At 38.1% G+C, this 15,957-nt stretch overlaps 1 protein-coding gene across 1 annotated transcript; it reads right to left on the bottom strand.

Annotated features, from left to right (window-relative positions):
* Positions 1-6,584: 6,584 nt before the first annotated feature.
* On the bottom strand, positions 6,585-12,343 carry rpf2 (ribosome production factor 2 homolog). Its single transcript, XM_023394279.2, has 10 exons — positions 12,187-12,343; positions 11,718-11,850; positions 10,470-10,507; positions 9,826-9,865; positions 9,649-9,730; positions 9,405-9,481; positions 8,597-8,696; positions 8,409-8,511; positions 8,129-8,273; positions 6,585-7,128 (listed from the first exon to the last, which is right to left on the bottom strand). Exons 1-10 carry the CDS (start codon positions 12,207-12,209, stop codon positions 6,943-6,945), a joined length of 927 nt encoding a protein of 308 aa, XP_023250047.1. The 5' UTR covers positions 12,210-12,343; the 3' UTR covers positions 6,585-6,942.
* Positions 12,344-15,957: the final 3,614 nt, after the last annotated feature.

Below are 15,957 nucleotides of genomic sequence, written 5' to 3'. Positions count from 1 at the left end.
TATGAAAGGTCTCACTTCCCCTTTCCAGCACTAAAAATAAACAGAAAGTGCCGGGCAAGCACGGTCGGATCACGCAGGAGGATCTCTGGGGTGAGCACAAAACTACAGAAGTCATGAGACACAGATTCCAGAAAAATACTCCAAAAACCTAATATTATACTCCCCCTTTATTTAATATAATAACTTCCATAGGTTAGTTGGCAAGACATAAAAATTATGAATAAATCAAATAAGAACTCCAGCTGTTGGAGTGAATGTGATGAAATTATGGACATATATGTATATATTTTTTTTAACAGAAGTTCAGGAAAGCATACATAATTTTAAAAAAAAGTTAGTTATTCTTGAGTTATTCTTGACTAATTATGAACCACACTTTTCTTTAATACTGAATTATAATGTCTCTTTGTCACCTGTTTTTTTTTGTTTTTCAAAAGTGTTGTTTTAATGTTTTCCATATTATTATTTGTTTTTCGTCACCATATATTTCCAACCGTCATTAGTATTAATGCTGATTGTGTTGACCAATGTTGTGCTATACAGAGTGGTATAATCCTGTAAGTAATAATCTGTTAACGTGTGTTCAGCTCTCGAACTCTTGTGGTTTTAGTGTTTTGAGATTCTGCATTTTAGAAAACACTGAATGATTTTCTGCACAGTGTCTTTCTGTTTCTCATTTTACAGGTTTTTCCCTTTAACTTGTCACTGTCTGTATTTCCCTCTTAAAGATTTAATACCTGCATTTAAACTATTTTTCTGTTTACATTTTGTCCCTATATTTTATTATTTAAAAGAAACAGAGGTGGATTTCCCCAAAGTTCAGGAAAGGAGCATTAATGTTAAGCCTCTAAAATGATGAACAAAGCCTCTTTCTACTGATCCCAAATCCATAAAAGGCTAAAATGGCTCACATAAATAAATTTAAAAATCACTGCTCTCTAATCTGATGTGCTCCCTGTGCATTCAGTCAAAGTAACCACATAGTTAGTGTTAATCCCAGAAACATTAAATCAATTATTACTAATGGAAAGCAATGAATCTTGTATTAATTACTTATTATTATAAAATTAGCCAGAGAGAGAGGGAGACCGGTTAAATTGGTCCTGTAGCAATTAACAAAACTGAAGGAAGACAAACAATGTAGACAAATAATCTGTGACATTATGAAGAAAATGGTTGTGAGCAAGCGGCCATGATGTTCCCCGTTAGTAAACCAACACAGTCATTTCTCTTCAAACCCAGTATCGGCTCTTTCTAGACCGGTCTGGAGAGAGGTTCACAGGATGTGTGGTGCACCTTGGTGGTTTTACAAAAAGACATCTGTAAAAAATATGAGGAGCATTAGGCACAAAGACCTGAGGTGTGATCTTGGAGACGAATCGAAGGTCAGTGGTGTTTAAAGGGTTTTAATGCTCATGTTAGTATGTAGCTTGAACCACAGTTACCATGGTAACTGCACAGAAGTTAAACTTTTTAAATTCAGGCAACACCATGGCCTTTCATCTGGCGCCCCCTTGAGGAGAAACCTGATATTTTCAATCCACTGACAGTCCTGATCTAAGAGGTCACTGTGACCTTGACTTTTGACCTTTGACTCCCAAAATCTAATCAGTTCATCCTCGAGTCCAAGCTAATGTTTGTGCCAAATTTCAAGAAGTTCTGTCGAGGTGTTTCTGAACTATCGTGTCCATGAGAAACGGGTCGAAGGGCAACCCGAAAACAATATGGCCTCCGGCTCTGACTGTCGCTGGCGTGGAGGTATAAAAACGCATTTGGTGTTATTTTTTTTAAAATAGTCAAGTCAAACAGACAACCTGCAAATAAACCACAGGAAACAATGACACACATAAAAGGGCCTACAGTCCCTCAAAACTGACCTGATGACCTCTGAAGCATGGAGCTTTGGAGGGGCATTACACAATGAACAGGTGATCATTTTCCATTACCGCTCGGTAATGCCAAGTATACACAACTAGCGTATGCTTGGCATTTTTTTGGTATATCTCAAAATATGTAACCAGAAGACACACACTAAAAACAATGAAGAAATGTTTTGCTTTGGTCTTAGTGAAAATGATATAAGAACATTATCTACCTCATGTGATAGAAAAGCTGTGAAAACCTTCATTTTGTGCTCCAAATTTAAAATATTAATATATATTTTTTTGACTGTACCACTTTCAGTTTGTTACGCTACTTTATTTAGTGCCTTATTTTATATGTCTGATGTAATAATTCAGAAAAACTATCGCATCATTCATATTCATTGTACATGTGTTGTCTGACTTTTAAAAAAAGACTGTCAAAGGTTTTATTTTTACTATTTCCTGGACCATTAGAAGCAGAGAATATATTATTTTTTAAATATATATTTTTACTGTACCACTTTCAGTTTGTTAAGATACTTCCTTAGTGCCTTATTATATATGTCTGATGTAATGATTTAAAAAAAAGAAGAGAAACAGAAACTATTGCATCATTCATATTCACTGTGTATGTGTTGTCTGACTTAAAAAAGACTTTCAAACATTTTATTTACTATTTCCTGGACCATAAGAATCAGTGAATATATTCTTTTTTAAATATATATTTTTTTATTTTACCACTTTCTGTTTGCTAAGTTACTTCTTTAGTGCCTTATTTTGTATGTCTGATGTAATAATTCAGAAAAAGGAAACATGGAAACTATTGCATCATTCATATTCATTGTGCATGTGTTGTCTGACTTTAAAAAAAAAAAAAGACTGTCTAACATTTTATTTTATTTTCTATTTCCTGGACGATAACAAGCATAGCAGAGAGTCTGCCTGATAAAGTGCAGTCAAATTAATTTAAAAAGGGAGAAAATAACGTGATAAACTGGTGATAGCAGAACTGATTTACTCATGGCAGAGGTGATTCATATTTCTGCAGAACTGGTTTACTAATGGGGGAGGTGAATCATTTTTATAAGCAACACTGGTGCACTTATTGTAACTATAGCTGTCATTTCATCATGTTTCCTGTCACATAAGTGGTATAAACTCTAAACCGCTGTCACACCCTAGTTTCACTTACAGACTCAGTACCACAAATGGGAAATAACGCCATCACACTGAGTTACTTTGCCCGAAAACACCGCTTATATCCCCCCACAGACCGGCCATGCGTTTTCCTCTTCTCTCACAGGAAACAGAGAGCATGCTACATGCTAGCTGCAGTTAGCTTACTTACTGTTGGCTAAATGGGAAACTTATAATTTTTTTTACACATTCCGATATAAGAAATGACGCAACTGAAATGTTTTAGCGCACAAGGGGTGAGTAGCAGGTTCAGTTCCCGGCCACTAACTGTTCGTAGCTAACGGATAATACCGCGTTTTTTAATTAGGCTAACAAAACAGTTACTAACTCCCCTCTAACGTCTCTACCGTTAGCCGTGACCTCACGCGGGGGGATATAACGATGCATCGCGAGACAGTTAAAAATTGATACAAATGTAAGGACGGCCATTTTCATTGATTTCCCGCCTCAACGCTGGGTCAGACTCGCTCCATTTGACAAGGAACGTGTGATCAATAGATGGCACACTTCTTAATTCTTTTTCGCTTGCGTTTAAAACAACCACTTCTATTACTTTATTAATTTTGAACTAGCCTTTTTACTACTCCAACGGTCCGGTCGGTTCAGCGCTGGGTCACTTGAAGACAGTGGCAAAGGGGCGGGGCGGACTGTTACCATGGTTTCCACACTTGCACTTCACCAATTACATCATCCTGTTGAGGTTAAAAAAAAAAAAATACTAGCGTGCTGTTTATTGGTTATATATGGTGTCATTATCTGAAGTGAAAAAAAAAAGAAAAGAAAAAACTTATTTCTCCCCCACACTGGGATTAAAAAAAAAAAAAAAAATCTGTATCTGTCACCCTCAATGACAGGAAACTAGAAGTTCCGTTACAGTTTACCTCCACCCCCGACCCGCCCCCACATTGATGAAAGGTCTCCATTCCCCTTTCCAGCTGCTGAAACTGAAACAGAAAGTGCTGAGCAAGAACACAGTCATGCAGCAGGATCTTTGCGGTGAGCACAAAACCACAGAAATCAGAATACAGAAGACACAGAATACAGAAAAATATTCCAAAAACCTAATATTATACTCCCACTTTATTTAATATAATCACTTCCATAGGTTAGTGGGCAAGACATACAAATTATGATTAAATCAAAGAAGAACTCAAGCTGTTGGAGAGAATGCGGGGAAATTATGGACATATGTTTTATACATGTAAAAATAATCCAAACGAACTGGTCAGATATTTTACACACTATAGAACAGAAGTTCGGGAAAGTGGGGGATCTAGAAAAATAAAATATTCTTTTAGGAACACGTCCAAAAAGTCTGCAAAAGGAAGAATATCTATTTTGGATCATTAAGCTCTTTAGCAAATAAAGTGCTGGGAAAAGTTGGAACCTCCCTAGTTAAAGAAAATGGTTAGAAACAGTAAGATATATATATAATATGGAAAAGGTAACTTACAAAATCAATAATAACAAAAAGAAGCTGGAAGAACGACAGGCCCTCTTCAGATTAATCAAAGCTAGTTGTCTAATTATTGATGTCAGTGAAACATCAGACGGATCATGTGTTGTGGGTTGGGTTAGGGTTAGGGTTAGTTTGTGTCAAAATATTTAAATAACAAGAAATGTATGTTTGATTGACATTAACTGACAATTAAGTATGTTAAAAAAAAATAATACTTTGAAGACAAATAGTGGCTAAATGTTGCAGTTAGCAAAACAAGCTATGATGATACAGATATGATTTTTAATAGTTTGGTAAATTATCTTAAACAGGAGTGGCCATTATTGCTCATATATTGGATTTATTACATAATTAAAATAAAATTACAACACTTTCAAGAGTTATTCTTGACTAATTATGAACCACAGGGGCAAAAGTGTAGTTTTAATGTCCTCAATATTATTATTTGTTTTTCGGCACCATATATTTCCAACCGTCATTAGTATTAATGCTGATTGTGTTGACCAATGTTGTGCTATACAGAGTGGTATAATCCTGTAGGTAATAATCTGTTAACGTGTGTTCAGCTCTCAAACTCCTGTGGTCTTAGTGTTTTGAGATTCAGCATTTTAGAAAACACTGAATGATTTTCTGCACAGTGTCAAATCAAACTACAGAGAGGCGATAAATTGAAGGAAAAACCAACATACAGTGTCTGAGTAAGTTGTTGTTTCACCACGTACCATCACAACAGCTTCAGTGCTCCTTGGCGTCGATTCTCCAAGTCTCTGGAAAACCTGCTGGAGGGATGATGATGATGATGATGATGATGATGATGATGGTGGTGGTGGTGGTGGTGGAGAGCGCCGTCACTCCAAAACCTCCCACAGGTGTTGAGATCAGGTGACAGTGAAGGCCACAGCATCTGATTCATCAGTGAACCCTTGTCACCTGTGGATGGAGGCGTTGTCTTCCTGTTTCTCATTTTACAGGTTTTTCCTTTAACTTGTCACTATCTGTATTTCTGTCTGTACTTAAAGGTTTAATACCTGCATTTAAACTTTTTTTTTAACATTTTGTCCGTATAATATTTTATCATTTAAAAGAAACAGAGGTGGATTTCCCCAGAGTTCAGGAAAGGAGCATTAATGTTAAGCCTCTAAAATAATGAACAAAGCCTCTTTCTACTGATCCCAAATCCCTAAAAGGCTAAAATGGCTCACATAAATAAATTTATAAATCACTGGTCTCTAATCTGATGTGCTCCCTGTGCATTCAGTCAAAGTAACCACGTAGTAAGTGTTAATACCAGAACATTAAATCAATAATTACTAATGGAAAACAATGAATCTTGTATTAATTACTGTTATTAAAAAATTAGCCAGAGAGAGAGGGAGACCGGTTAAACTGGTAGCAATTAACAAAAGACAAACAATGTAGACAAATAATGTGACATTATGAAGAAAATGGTCGTGAAGTCAAAACAGTGAACACAGTTTTAAAAATGAACGCTGTAAAAACAGTCCAGAAAGCTCAGACAGTCATAATGTTGCCTGTTAGTAAACCAACACAGTCGTTTAAGCAATTTAATAGAATTATCAAGGACTTCCTGTGGGACAAGAAGGGACCAAGGATCAATATAAAAGAAAATGTCAACCACTAATAGACATGATTTCTCTTCAAACCCAGTATTGGCTCTTTCTAGAGCGGTCTGGAGAGAGGTTCACAGGATGTGTGGTGCACCTTGGTGGTTTTACAAAAAGACATCTGTAATCTGTGATGTGTGATCTTGGAGACGAGGAATGGTTAAAAATAATGTCCAATACTGAGAAATATATTAAAGGAGGCTGAGGGGGAAATGTATTGAAATGTATTCAGTATAAGATAATACACAGGTTTTATTTTACTCCTTCTAAGCTCCACATGATGCGTTTACTGACCAATTATTTATGCTGGACGGACATAAACATTGGGAAAAGAAAAAAAAGTTTATCACAGACTTTTGAATATCTCATAACCAAAGATGATAATGTCTGTTTGTGTGTATTTTAATAAATTTATAAAAACTTCAAATGATAAAACAGGAAGATTAGAAGGTTTTATTTCCTTTAAAGCGAGTGCTGCCAGTAAAATATCTCTTTGTTTTTCTTACACACTTCAAATTAACGAAGAAATCTGTTGATAATTCAGTACCAGACAAGCCGAGAGCTGACACGTTTACAACGCTCGAGACGAAGAAGCATCTGAATGTAACACGTGGAAAAACACACGGCTGAAACGAAAGAAAAGAAGTAATAGATCTGGATGCTGACCTGGTGGCCACTATCACGCCGGGTCGCTCCAACAGTAAAAAGCTGGTAATGATCAGCACATGGTCAGTCTCAGAAACAAAGGGATGGACACGCACAGGTGGTGAATGAGTCCAGCTGTCTCTCTCAGACATCAGCTGTCCACTTTGGCCACTTTGGATGTCTGTCCATCCTGCTCTTCGGCGACCACCTCCCCCTTCCTCTTCCTCAGGCCTTTCATCTTGCGTGTCTGCAGCTTGGACAGATCCTGCTTCTGCATATGCACCCGGCCTAACTTGGTACCAAAGGCATCGTGGGAAATGTTCTTCTTCTTCTTGGCCTGAAAAGGTGTAAAACATGGGCATTAACAAACATGTCTGTTGAACACTGGCAAGGAAACTAACAGACCTCTGACACCCAGCATCCTCCTCAACCTCTCAGTTGTTGAAGTTTCTGTGAAATCAGATGTTACATCTTCAGGTTTGTGGCTTTTTCTTGTGCTGTTGGATTTAATTTTCAATCTATCTGTGTGACAGTCGTAGCTTTCAGTAGCTATAACGGATGTTAATCATTTTCCACACAGACAGTATCTTATATCGGCCTGTCTCATCTTTCCAATGAAACAAGACGACATTTACGTCAAACCGCTCAAAGCCACGGTTCCAGGATTTTATGGCTGCACAACTCCATCAGGCAGAAATGTTCCAGACGCGTTGAGCATAACTTTAGATCATTTGCTAAAAGTTCAGTATTTGGTAGATTTAAACTCCTCTAGAAGTTAAAATAACCTTCTTCTTTAATTCAAAACTCTGCAGCTCAGCTGTGAACCTGAACAAGTCTTCACTCGCCTCCTTTTAAATGAAGAATTGATTTTAAGGTCGTCCTCCTTTTATACAAAGCACTTAATGAGCGAGGACCGAGCTACATTTCTAACTCCTTTATTAACTGTTTATTATCACCATTATGATTCTTATTCTGTGGGTTCAGTAATATTTGGCTGCACAGCAGGAGTTTGTATTGACTGGCTCAATGGAAGGTCAGTGGAGTTTAAAGGGTTCTAATGCTCATGTTAGTATGTCGCTTGAACCACAGTTACCATGGTAACTGCACAGAGGTTAAACTTTTTTAAATTCAAGCAACACCATGGCCTTTCATCTGGCGCCCCCTTGAGGAGAAACCTGATCTTTTCAATCCACTGACAGTCCTGATCTAAGAACAGAAAAGCAGCCGTTGCATTTTTCAACTCTCCAATACTTTGTTTTTTTTGTTCTCCATTAACCTGAAATGTGACAAAACTCCTGTTTATTTCATGAGTTTTATTTTATCCAGATGATTTTTACCTTCAGGGCCTTGGGCTGTCTGTGGGCCAACTTGTACAAGTCATCTGAAGCCAGGTGTGTTCTTCTTAGGACAAAGTCAAACGACGGCCCGATCTCCTCCAGCTCTATCCGCGGCGTCCGGCAGCCGGACTTCTTCAACAGAGACCTGCAGTTACACGTTACATCAATGTCTCTATAAACAAGCTTCTATTTGTTCTTCAAACCCATTTCTACAAAGGATTCAAATGTGAGTTTCTGAGCGACGAGTTCATTTTACACCAAGAGATTTCAGTTTCAGTACCTGTAGCTGCGCAGGAATATTTTCCCGTCCAGGGCAGTGAAGTGCAGCACATGCTCTAAACCTGCCAGACGCACTGCAGACACAGTGGGACCCCTGAAGAAGTCTGAACAGAGAATCAAACAGGGGTCAACATGAGCAGACCAATCACATCAGTTTCACCTCCAACACCTTTAATCACGAGTGTTTACCTGTGAGAAGACTCTTCAGACGCTTGTGCTCATTGTCTATATCAAAAGCCTCTCCTGCAAACACAAGCATGGGCTTCGTCCCCTCGGGACACTTACTGGTCTGCAACAGAAAAGACAAACCCAGTTGATGTCAGTGGAAAACAGGGTAGAAAGTATATGGTTCAAAGAAACTGTGGAAGTAACTGATGTTTTTTCTGCTTTGTCAAATGAATGAAGTCACTTTTATACTTCTGTTTGACGAGGGGTCACTGTGGCCTTCCTTCGTAAGGCTGGTTCGGTTGTCATAGCAACACATGGTGGCAATGAACAGTTCAGCCTGTTATGATTTTTTTTTTGTCACTAAAAAAATGCCATGATGTATCTTTGTAAGAGACGTCAAAAATAACCAAATGATACGCCAGACAGCTGACATGACGTGTTGTAGAATACTGTGTTTACTTTTGTTCATCACACACACAATCTAATTAACCACAAGGCGCTCAGGAGATACTGCGTCGGTCACTGTGATCTTTTCATTTTAGCCACCAAAATCTAATCAGTTCCTCCTCTAGTCCAAGCGAAAGTTTGTGCCAAATTTCAAGAAGTTCTGTCGAGGTGTTTCCTGAAATATCACGTCCACAAGAAACGGACCTACGGACGGGCAACCCGATAACAATATGGCCTCCGGCTCTGACTGTCGCCGGCGTGGAGGACTAAAAACACATACGGTGTTATTTTTTAAAATAACTAATTGATTGATTGATCGTTAATGTTACTTTAATGATCGGTTAAAGAATGTTTTTAAATTTAGCACAACCACAGCCGTTACCTTGATGTCACTCAGAGAGACAAACTTCTCGATCCCAAGTTCAATCATATCGAGCACGTGGAAGTCAAACAGACGACCTGCAAATAAACCAAGGAAACATTTATTTTAGTATTTCTATTGTTATTTAATCTATTTCTGTGTCAAGCACAGTATTGTGTATTCTTCTGTAAAATAACGTAAAAAAATGTTTATAAAAAGTTCCTATAAAATAAAATAAATAAAAACTGAGTGAGAGAGAATTTACCAAATATGAGGTTGTTGGGCCGTTTCTTGTTGTGAGAGCCAAACAGAAACAGAGAACAGTCCGTCTTCTTGGAGAAAAACTCCTGAGATAAAGAGTTGACACCATGATCAGTGATACACCTGGTGAACAGGTACAAACATTCAATTCTAATGAAACATCTGTTTCCTACACACGTACCAGCGATGTTGAGTCCTCAAATGGCCGAGTTATGTTCTTCCTGAAACAGAAACACAGATTTTACCAACCACAGATGAACTTTTCACTTAACACTTCTACAGTTTTTATTTAACTTTGAATTGATAACTATTGGCCAAGATCAATTCAGTATAGATTCTGCTGGATTATTTGGGACAGTGGGTTATAACATATGCTTTTCATTTCGTTAATATTCCCATTGTTCTGCACCTTATAAATTATTCTATCCACAAACCAATTAAATGTTTTGTAAATGGGACGTCAAAATAAAATACTGTCGATTCTCTGTTGATATCTCCCTCTGAGACTCAGTGGAAATATTGTTGGTGAACAAATACATTAACATCCACTTGCATTAGGACTGTCAAAATAAAATGCTGACTTTAGTTACATTAAACCATTTGTTGCATGATGATACAAGACAAATGTCCCGTCAACAATCACATCAGTCATTTGTAACACACTTATAAAATAAACACTTAATCATTTTTAAAAGAACCTAATGCTGTGATTTTATTTGCACTTTACTTATTTGAAACAGGAAAGTGCAAAGCTACGTGATGAATTGACACTGTTTTGTCCAAAAGAACTTAAAGTGACGTTCAATATATTTGTAAATCACTTACTTCTTGTACAGCACAGCATTGGGTTTCTTCAGGGAATACTGCAGGAAAACACATTATTTGTATTATGTGAATTCACAATTGAACCACAGAGTCATGATTGTTCATTCAGGCTCAATCACAAACACAGCATAGGTTTAATAGACAGGTTGAAATCCACTGATTCAGTCTGATGATTTATGTGAGAAAACACTCTCCTCTTATATTGAAAATACTGTCCAGGCTCCAGACTTCCTTTTAAAAGGCAGAAATCCCTCCATCGAAACATCAAGACTCAACAGTAAAAATCCAGTATTTCACAACTGCTGTAAAATACGTTTCTTTAGACTGTAAACACAAGACTCAGTTGTCAAACTACATTCACCAAACCCAATCACCCAAATCAAAATAAAACACCACTGAGCGTTCGTTACACACTACATAGAAAAATGAAAGTAACTGTGTTCAAAGTTCGAAGTTCCAGAAATATTTACTCTTTATAATAGAGAAAATGCATTTTATGTTTTTAAAAACATATATTCACAGTTTCACAGTAAAACTTCAGTATTACAGTTACTTGAATTTAATCTGAAATTACTGTTCTTGCTCTGGCTCTTCCTCCTCTAACTCTCAGATTATTTTCCACCATTGTTTCTTTCAAACTCCAACCTTCATCAACCTGTGCACTCAGTTTCATCACATCATTGGCAGAAAGTGTAAACACTTTTGAGTTCTTGTGTTTAAACTATGACATCTGTTCTGTAATTGTGTTTATCTGTTGCTGCCTGTTGTTTATAATTTTTAATCGGGAGTGCATCACAATGCACCGTGTGCGCAAATGAGACCTGAAACTTGTGTCTAATGAGGGGAAAATTGTTTATGCTTCTGCCAAAAGAGTGATAGATTCAATAAATGTGTTCAGACCACTGAGTGTTGGGTTCAAAGAATAGTCTTTAGTGTTTTAGCAATTCAGAGATTTTGTATAAGAGCCCCCCAGGTGAGAAACTGCTGTTACATGGATGAACATTTGATACACCACATGTGTAAATCCACTGAATTAAAAGACTGACAGTGTCTTGTTATAATCTGCCTCTAAATTTCACCACATTAACTTTGTATATTGGTCGTTTCATATCAGATTTATACACTGATTGGCTCTTTGAACTCCACCTCCTGTCGAAAAGAAATATACAAGAGGTGGTTTATTGAGAGTTATTAAACCTTCACAGCAGCTCATGTGTTGGTGGTCTTCCTCACTGAGTGGTCACTTACTAGGTCCTTGAGGGCCTGGGTGATGGTCTGACTGGTGTTCCCTCCTTTCATGATCATGGCAGTCTTCACATCCTCCGTCAGCTTCGGCGCCCTGCTCTCCAAGAACCGCTTGGAGCGCTTCGACTTGGGTTTTCTGAGGATTCACACAGACAAGAGATGACACACTGCTAATGCTAATAAAGTTAATGTTGGACCACTACTACTACTCGCTGCATGCTAGGCTAACACCGAACAAGCTAACCGTGGAGAGGACCGAGACAGTAAACTGTAAACATACACTACACCGTTTAACTGTGTCATTTTATGTCTTTATTCTTCTTCCTAACACAGATGGCACACTGCTAATGTAAAAGCATGTCTGTCTATACACGAAGCTGATGTTAGACTACTACTACCACTAGCTGCATGCTAGGCTAACACCGATCAAGCTAATTGCGGAGAGGACCGAGACAGTAAACTGTAAACTTACACTATACCGTCTAACTGTGTCATTTTGTGTCTTTATTCTTCGTCCTGACAGAGGATCAAACGCTCGTGCTGTTCCCCCACGTGAAGTGAAGCAGCGGAAGACAACATTGGTGGTTTTTCTTCTTCTTTGGTCTTTTCCGGTAGTTGATATCCTGCTCCGAGTCGAGTGCCGCCATCTAGTGAAGCAGCTAACGCATTTCACACCGGACCGGGAGGCGCAGCGGTATGACGTAACACGAAGTGGGCGTGACTGTACGTATTGCGGCCGGATCCTCAGACCGTCCACTAGGGGCGCTACAGACCAAAACCAGAAAACTAGACTGACCCTCGCAGAGCCTTTTTTTTTAATTATTATTTCAAATGCTTTATTGTACAAAACATTTTCCATTTTATCGTATTAAAACAATTACGCATTTAAAGTCGATGAATCAACAATAACTTCTGCAATAAGACGCATAGTAAAATATGCACAATACAAATAAAAGGAATACTATTAAAGGAAATAAGTGCAACATATAAATAAGTATGATGAAACAATGAAAATAAAATAGTAAAAAAAAATAAAAAGTATTTCAGAAGGACAAAAGGACAAAACCAAACACAAAACAAATATATTAAAGGAAACATATTTAAGGCTTTACAAGTTTCTACTATTTTTATTGCTTTTCTGAATCAATACTGTTGGTTTGTCTCTATAATATTGTCATAAATAATAAACATAAATGATAACATTTAGATAATGTTAGTTATGATTTCGTGCTATATAAATAAAGTTGAATTGAACTGAATCTTAGAGATAAGACTATCCCTACCTGTTTATATTCTCCTGCCAACAGTACAACAAAACTTACAGGCAGTTTTGAACCCTAAATTTCTATCACCGACACTGACTCACTGTGTGGCAGGATGAAGAGTGTTGTTTAATAAATTGTTTTAAAAAATGACCCTCTGACACTGTGTGGATTTCTTTGAAAGCAGCCTGATGAATACACCTAGTAGACTGTTCTAACCCATGGAAATGAAGTGACAGGGGTCACTCTGCTGGATACTGAGAAATGTAAAAGCACATGCAGAAAAACGGCCCCTGTGGTTGTTATATCACATATCAGATGATGCATTCATGCGTAAGCAGCAATTGTTTTCATTGTGGATAAATCTGCAGATTAATATTTATTCATAGACTGACTGTTTATTTTTAAAACCTTGAGAAAACAGTGGGAGGCTTTTTCTCAGTTTCTTTTGATCGAGCAGAAAAATCTTCCTCTCTGAGAAGATGGAAACAGCATTTTTGTGTTTTTTAGTTTCATTTTGACTGACCAATCATTTAGGATAAATACACCTGTATGAGTCACTATCCTGGCCAAATCTAAACCATGGAGATTCACACTTGAGGTTGGCTAAATCACTGGATTAAAGTTCCTGTCTGTTTATAAAGCAGATATAGTTACACTTAGTTTTATGTATATATCTCAATAATAGGGCAGAACAAGTACTTTCACTTTTTATACTTGTCGTTAGAACTTTTATACTTCGAGAGCTCGTTAGTCATCGGACAAAAGGCCAAGTCACACTGATCATGGCAGGGAAGGTCTAATGACAGATGTTATCCAGTTGCATTGTGGGATCCTCTGATTTTGAAGCTAAGGTTAGGGACTGAGAGTCAGGAAGTCTTGGGATCTGATTGGTCTTCTTTCATCTGTCTCTCTCTCATAGTCTGATCACATGGGTTCATCTTACAGCCACATGGCTCATTATATGTCGAAGAGTGGAATACAAGAGTCATCATGTCTTATTTAAATTATTTAGACTTTATATTGAATTGACTGATTCAGTCTCTTTTACTTATTGGCTCATCCTCGGTTCACCTGTCTGTTTTGTGCTCTTGTATTTTCTTACAAAGTCAATAAAAATAATATTAATATCAATCTTTGCTCCAAAAGGTTCTGAAAAAAAGGCTTCAAATAAAGAAACACAGCATTTGCACAGATAAGTATCTTTATTTAAGCATCAAGCTCGGAGCACAGATATATGTAGCACATCTTGACCATCCAAAGAACAGCAAAAGAAAGAATTAGAACAGCAAGGTTTCTCCTTCAGTACATCCTGATACATCCTGCAACTGCACCCTCTCTCACCCGGGGGAAGCTTCCACTTTCCCTTCCTCTCACAAGATTCATAAAAGGAAAGGAGAGTGAAAGAATAAAAGAAAAAAAAAAGAAACTACATGATTTAGTCAACTTTGAAAAGGTCATCCCTTAACTTCATAACAAACTAGCCTGAACACTTGTTTCACAACAAAACAAAAAAGACAAAAAAAAGGGGAAAGAAAAAAAAAAGAAAAAAGATTGGTCCGCAGCAAAAATACAAAATATTTTTTGTATAAAATTCTATTACTGTTTAACTGCAAAAATGCATTTTGAGTTCATAGTATAAAAATAAAACAAAGTTGCAATGATCCACACCAACAAGGCTAAAATGTACTTAATCCAAGAACAGTTAGCGTTAAACTGCTTCAGTATTTGAACAGCGCTAGTTCAAATTCTTCAAAAAATCAAAAAAAAAAAAAAAAAAAAACACCACAGTTGTGGCAGATCACCCAAGTCATCTGACAGGAAGTCGAGTCGTTCATGTAAGAGCAGAGATTGGTCCTCAGGAAAAGAATGAAACCACTCCAAAAAGCCGTGAGAGACAAACTAGAGGGAAACTATTCCAAGTGCCAGTTCTTACATGAACTGTTGCAACCGGCGCGCCAAGTGCTTCAGGTGATCGGTGCACTGTCGGAGGTGTTGATGCAATCAACACAGGTATTTCTAAGAACAGAGCAAACTGCACTGCAGGGCTGAAAGCAGGTTAGGACTCCCGCCATGTCGTCTCCAGTTCAAAATTCAAAACTGCATTCTCTGGCAGGAGAAGCACCGTGAACACCACTCAACCGAACGGCAGGCCGAGAAGACAAACCGTGGATGTTTGACATGAAGTAGTAAATAAGAAACCGAACCTGCTTTCAGCACTTGAACAACTTGAAATAAGATTAATTACAAGTTAACCTGACCCCTTGAGGAAAAAGATGAGTCCCCGCCTACCCAAAAACACATCAGGATGCGGCAGTTCCAGCTCTGCTTTCAGCTGGTTAAAAAAACGAGAGGAAGGTGAAGCACACAGACCTACTGACGAAAAAAGGAGGAAGAGACGGCGCTACACTACACTGTCAAGCAACACGGCACTAGTAGTCACATGCACCATAGTGTCACAGGATTTTCCCCCTCGGTGAACAAAGGGCACTGATCCAAACAAAAAGAAAAAGAAAGAAGAAAAAAAAAAAAAAAACTGCTAGGGAGTCACATTTTCGACCAATTCACTGCAAAAAATGTCTGGACACAATAAATTTAATAAAATGGCAGTTTATGCAGCAGTTACATGTGGAATGATCCGGGATCACCCTGGCATGCTCAGACTGGTGCGCCTCTATTGTGCGTTTACAGATTTCTGTATGGGGCGGAAAGAGACAGAGAGAGGATGGATATTATGTGGGAAAAAGAAAAATGCTTTGCTGGGCAACTTAGCAAAAAGGGTCTGATTCATTATTTCCCATTCAGAACGGGGCGCGGGCGCAGCCAGGAGGGCCGACTCCCGTTATGTCACGGTTCTGGGGCCAGCTGACAGTCTGACTCTGGCAGGGGGGAGACCTGCTGGGCGCTGGACAATGGCTGGTCAGCAGAGGGCATTGTGAGCGCTCTGTGTGTGTGTGTGTGTGTGTGTGTGTGTGTGTGGC

Source organism: Seriola lalandi, unplaced genomic scaffold (assembly GCF_002814215.2).
Source record: "Seriola lalandi dorsalis isolate HSWRI2012SDOR001 ecotype SW California unplaced genomic scaffold, Sedor1 jcf7180002054947, whole genome shotgun sequence".
Taxonomy (NCBI): Eukaryota; Metazoa; Chordata; class Actinopteri; order Carangiformes; family Carangidae; genus Seriola; species Seriola lalandi.
This window is presented reverse-complemented; position numbering and strand designations above follow the sequence as displayed.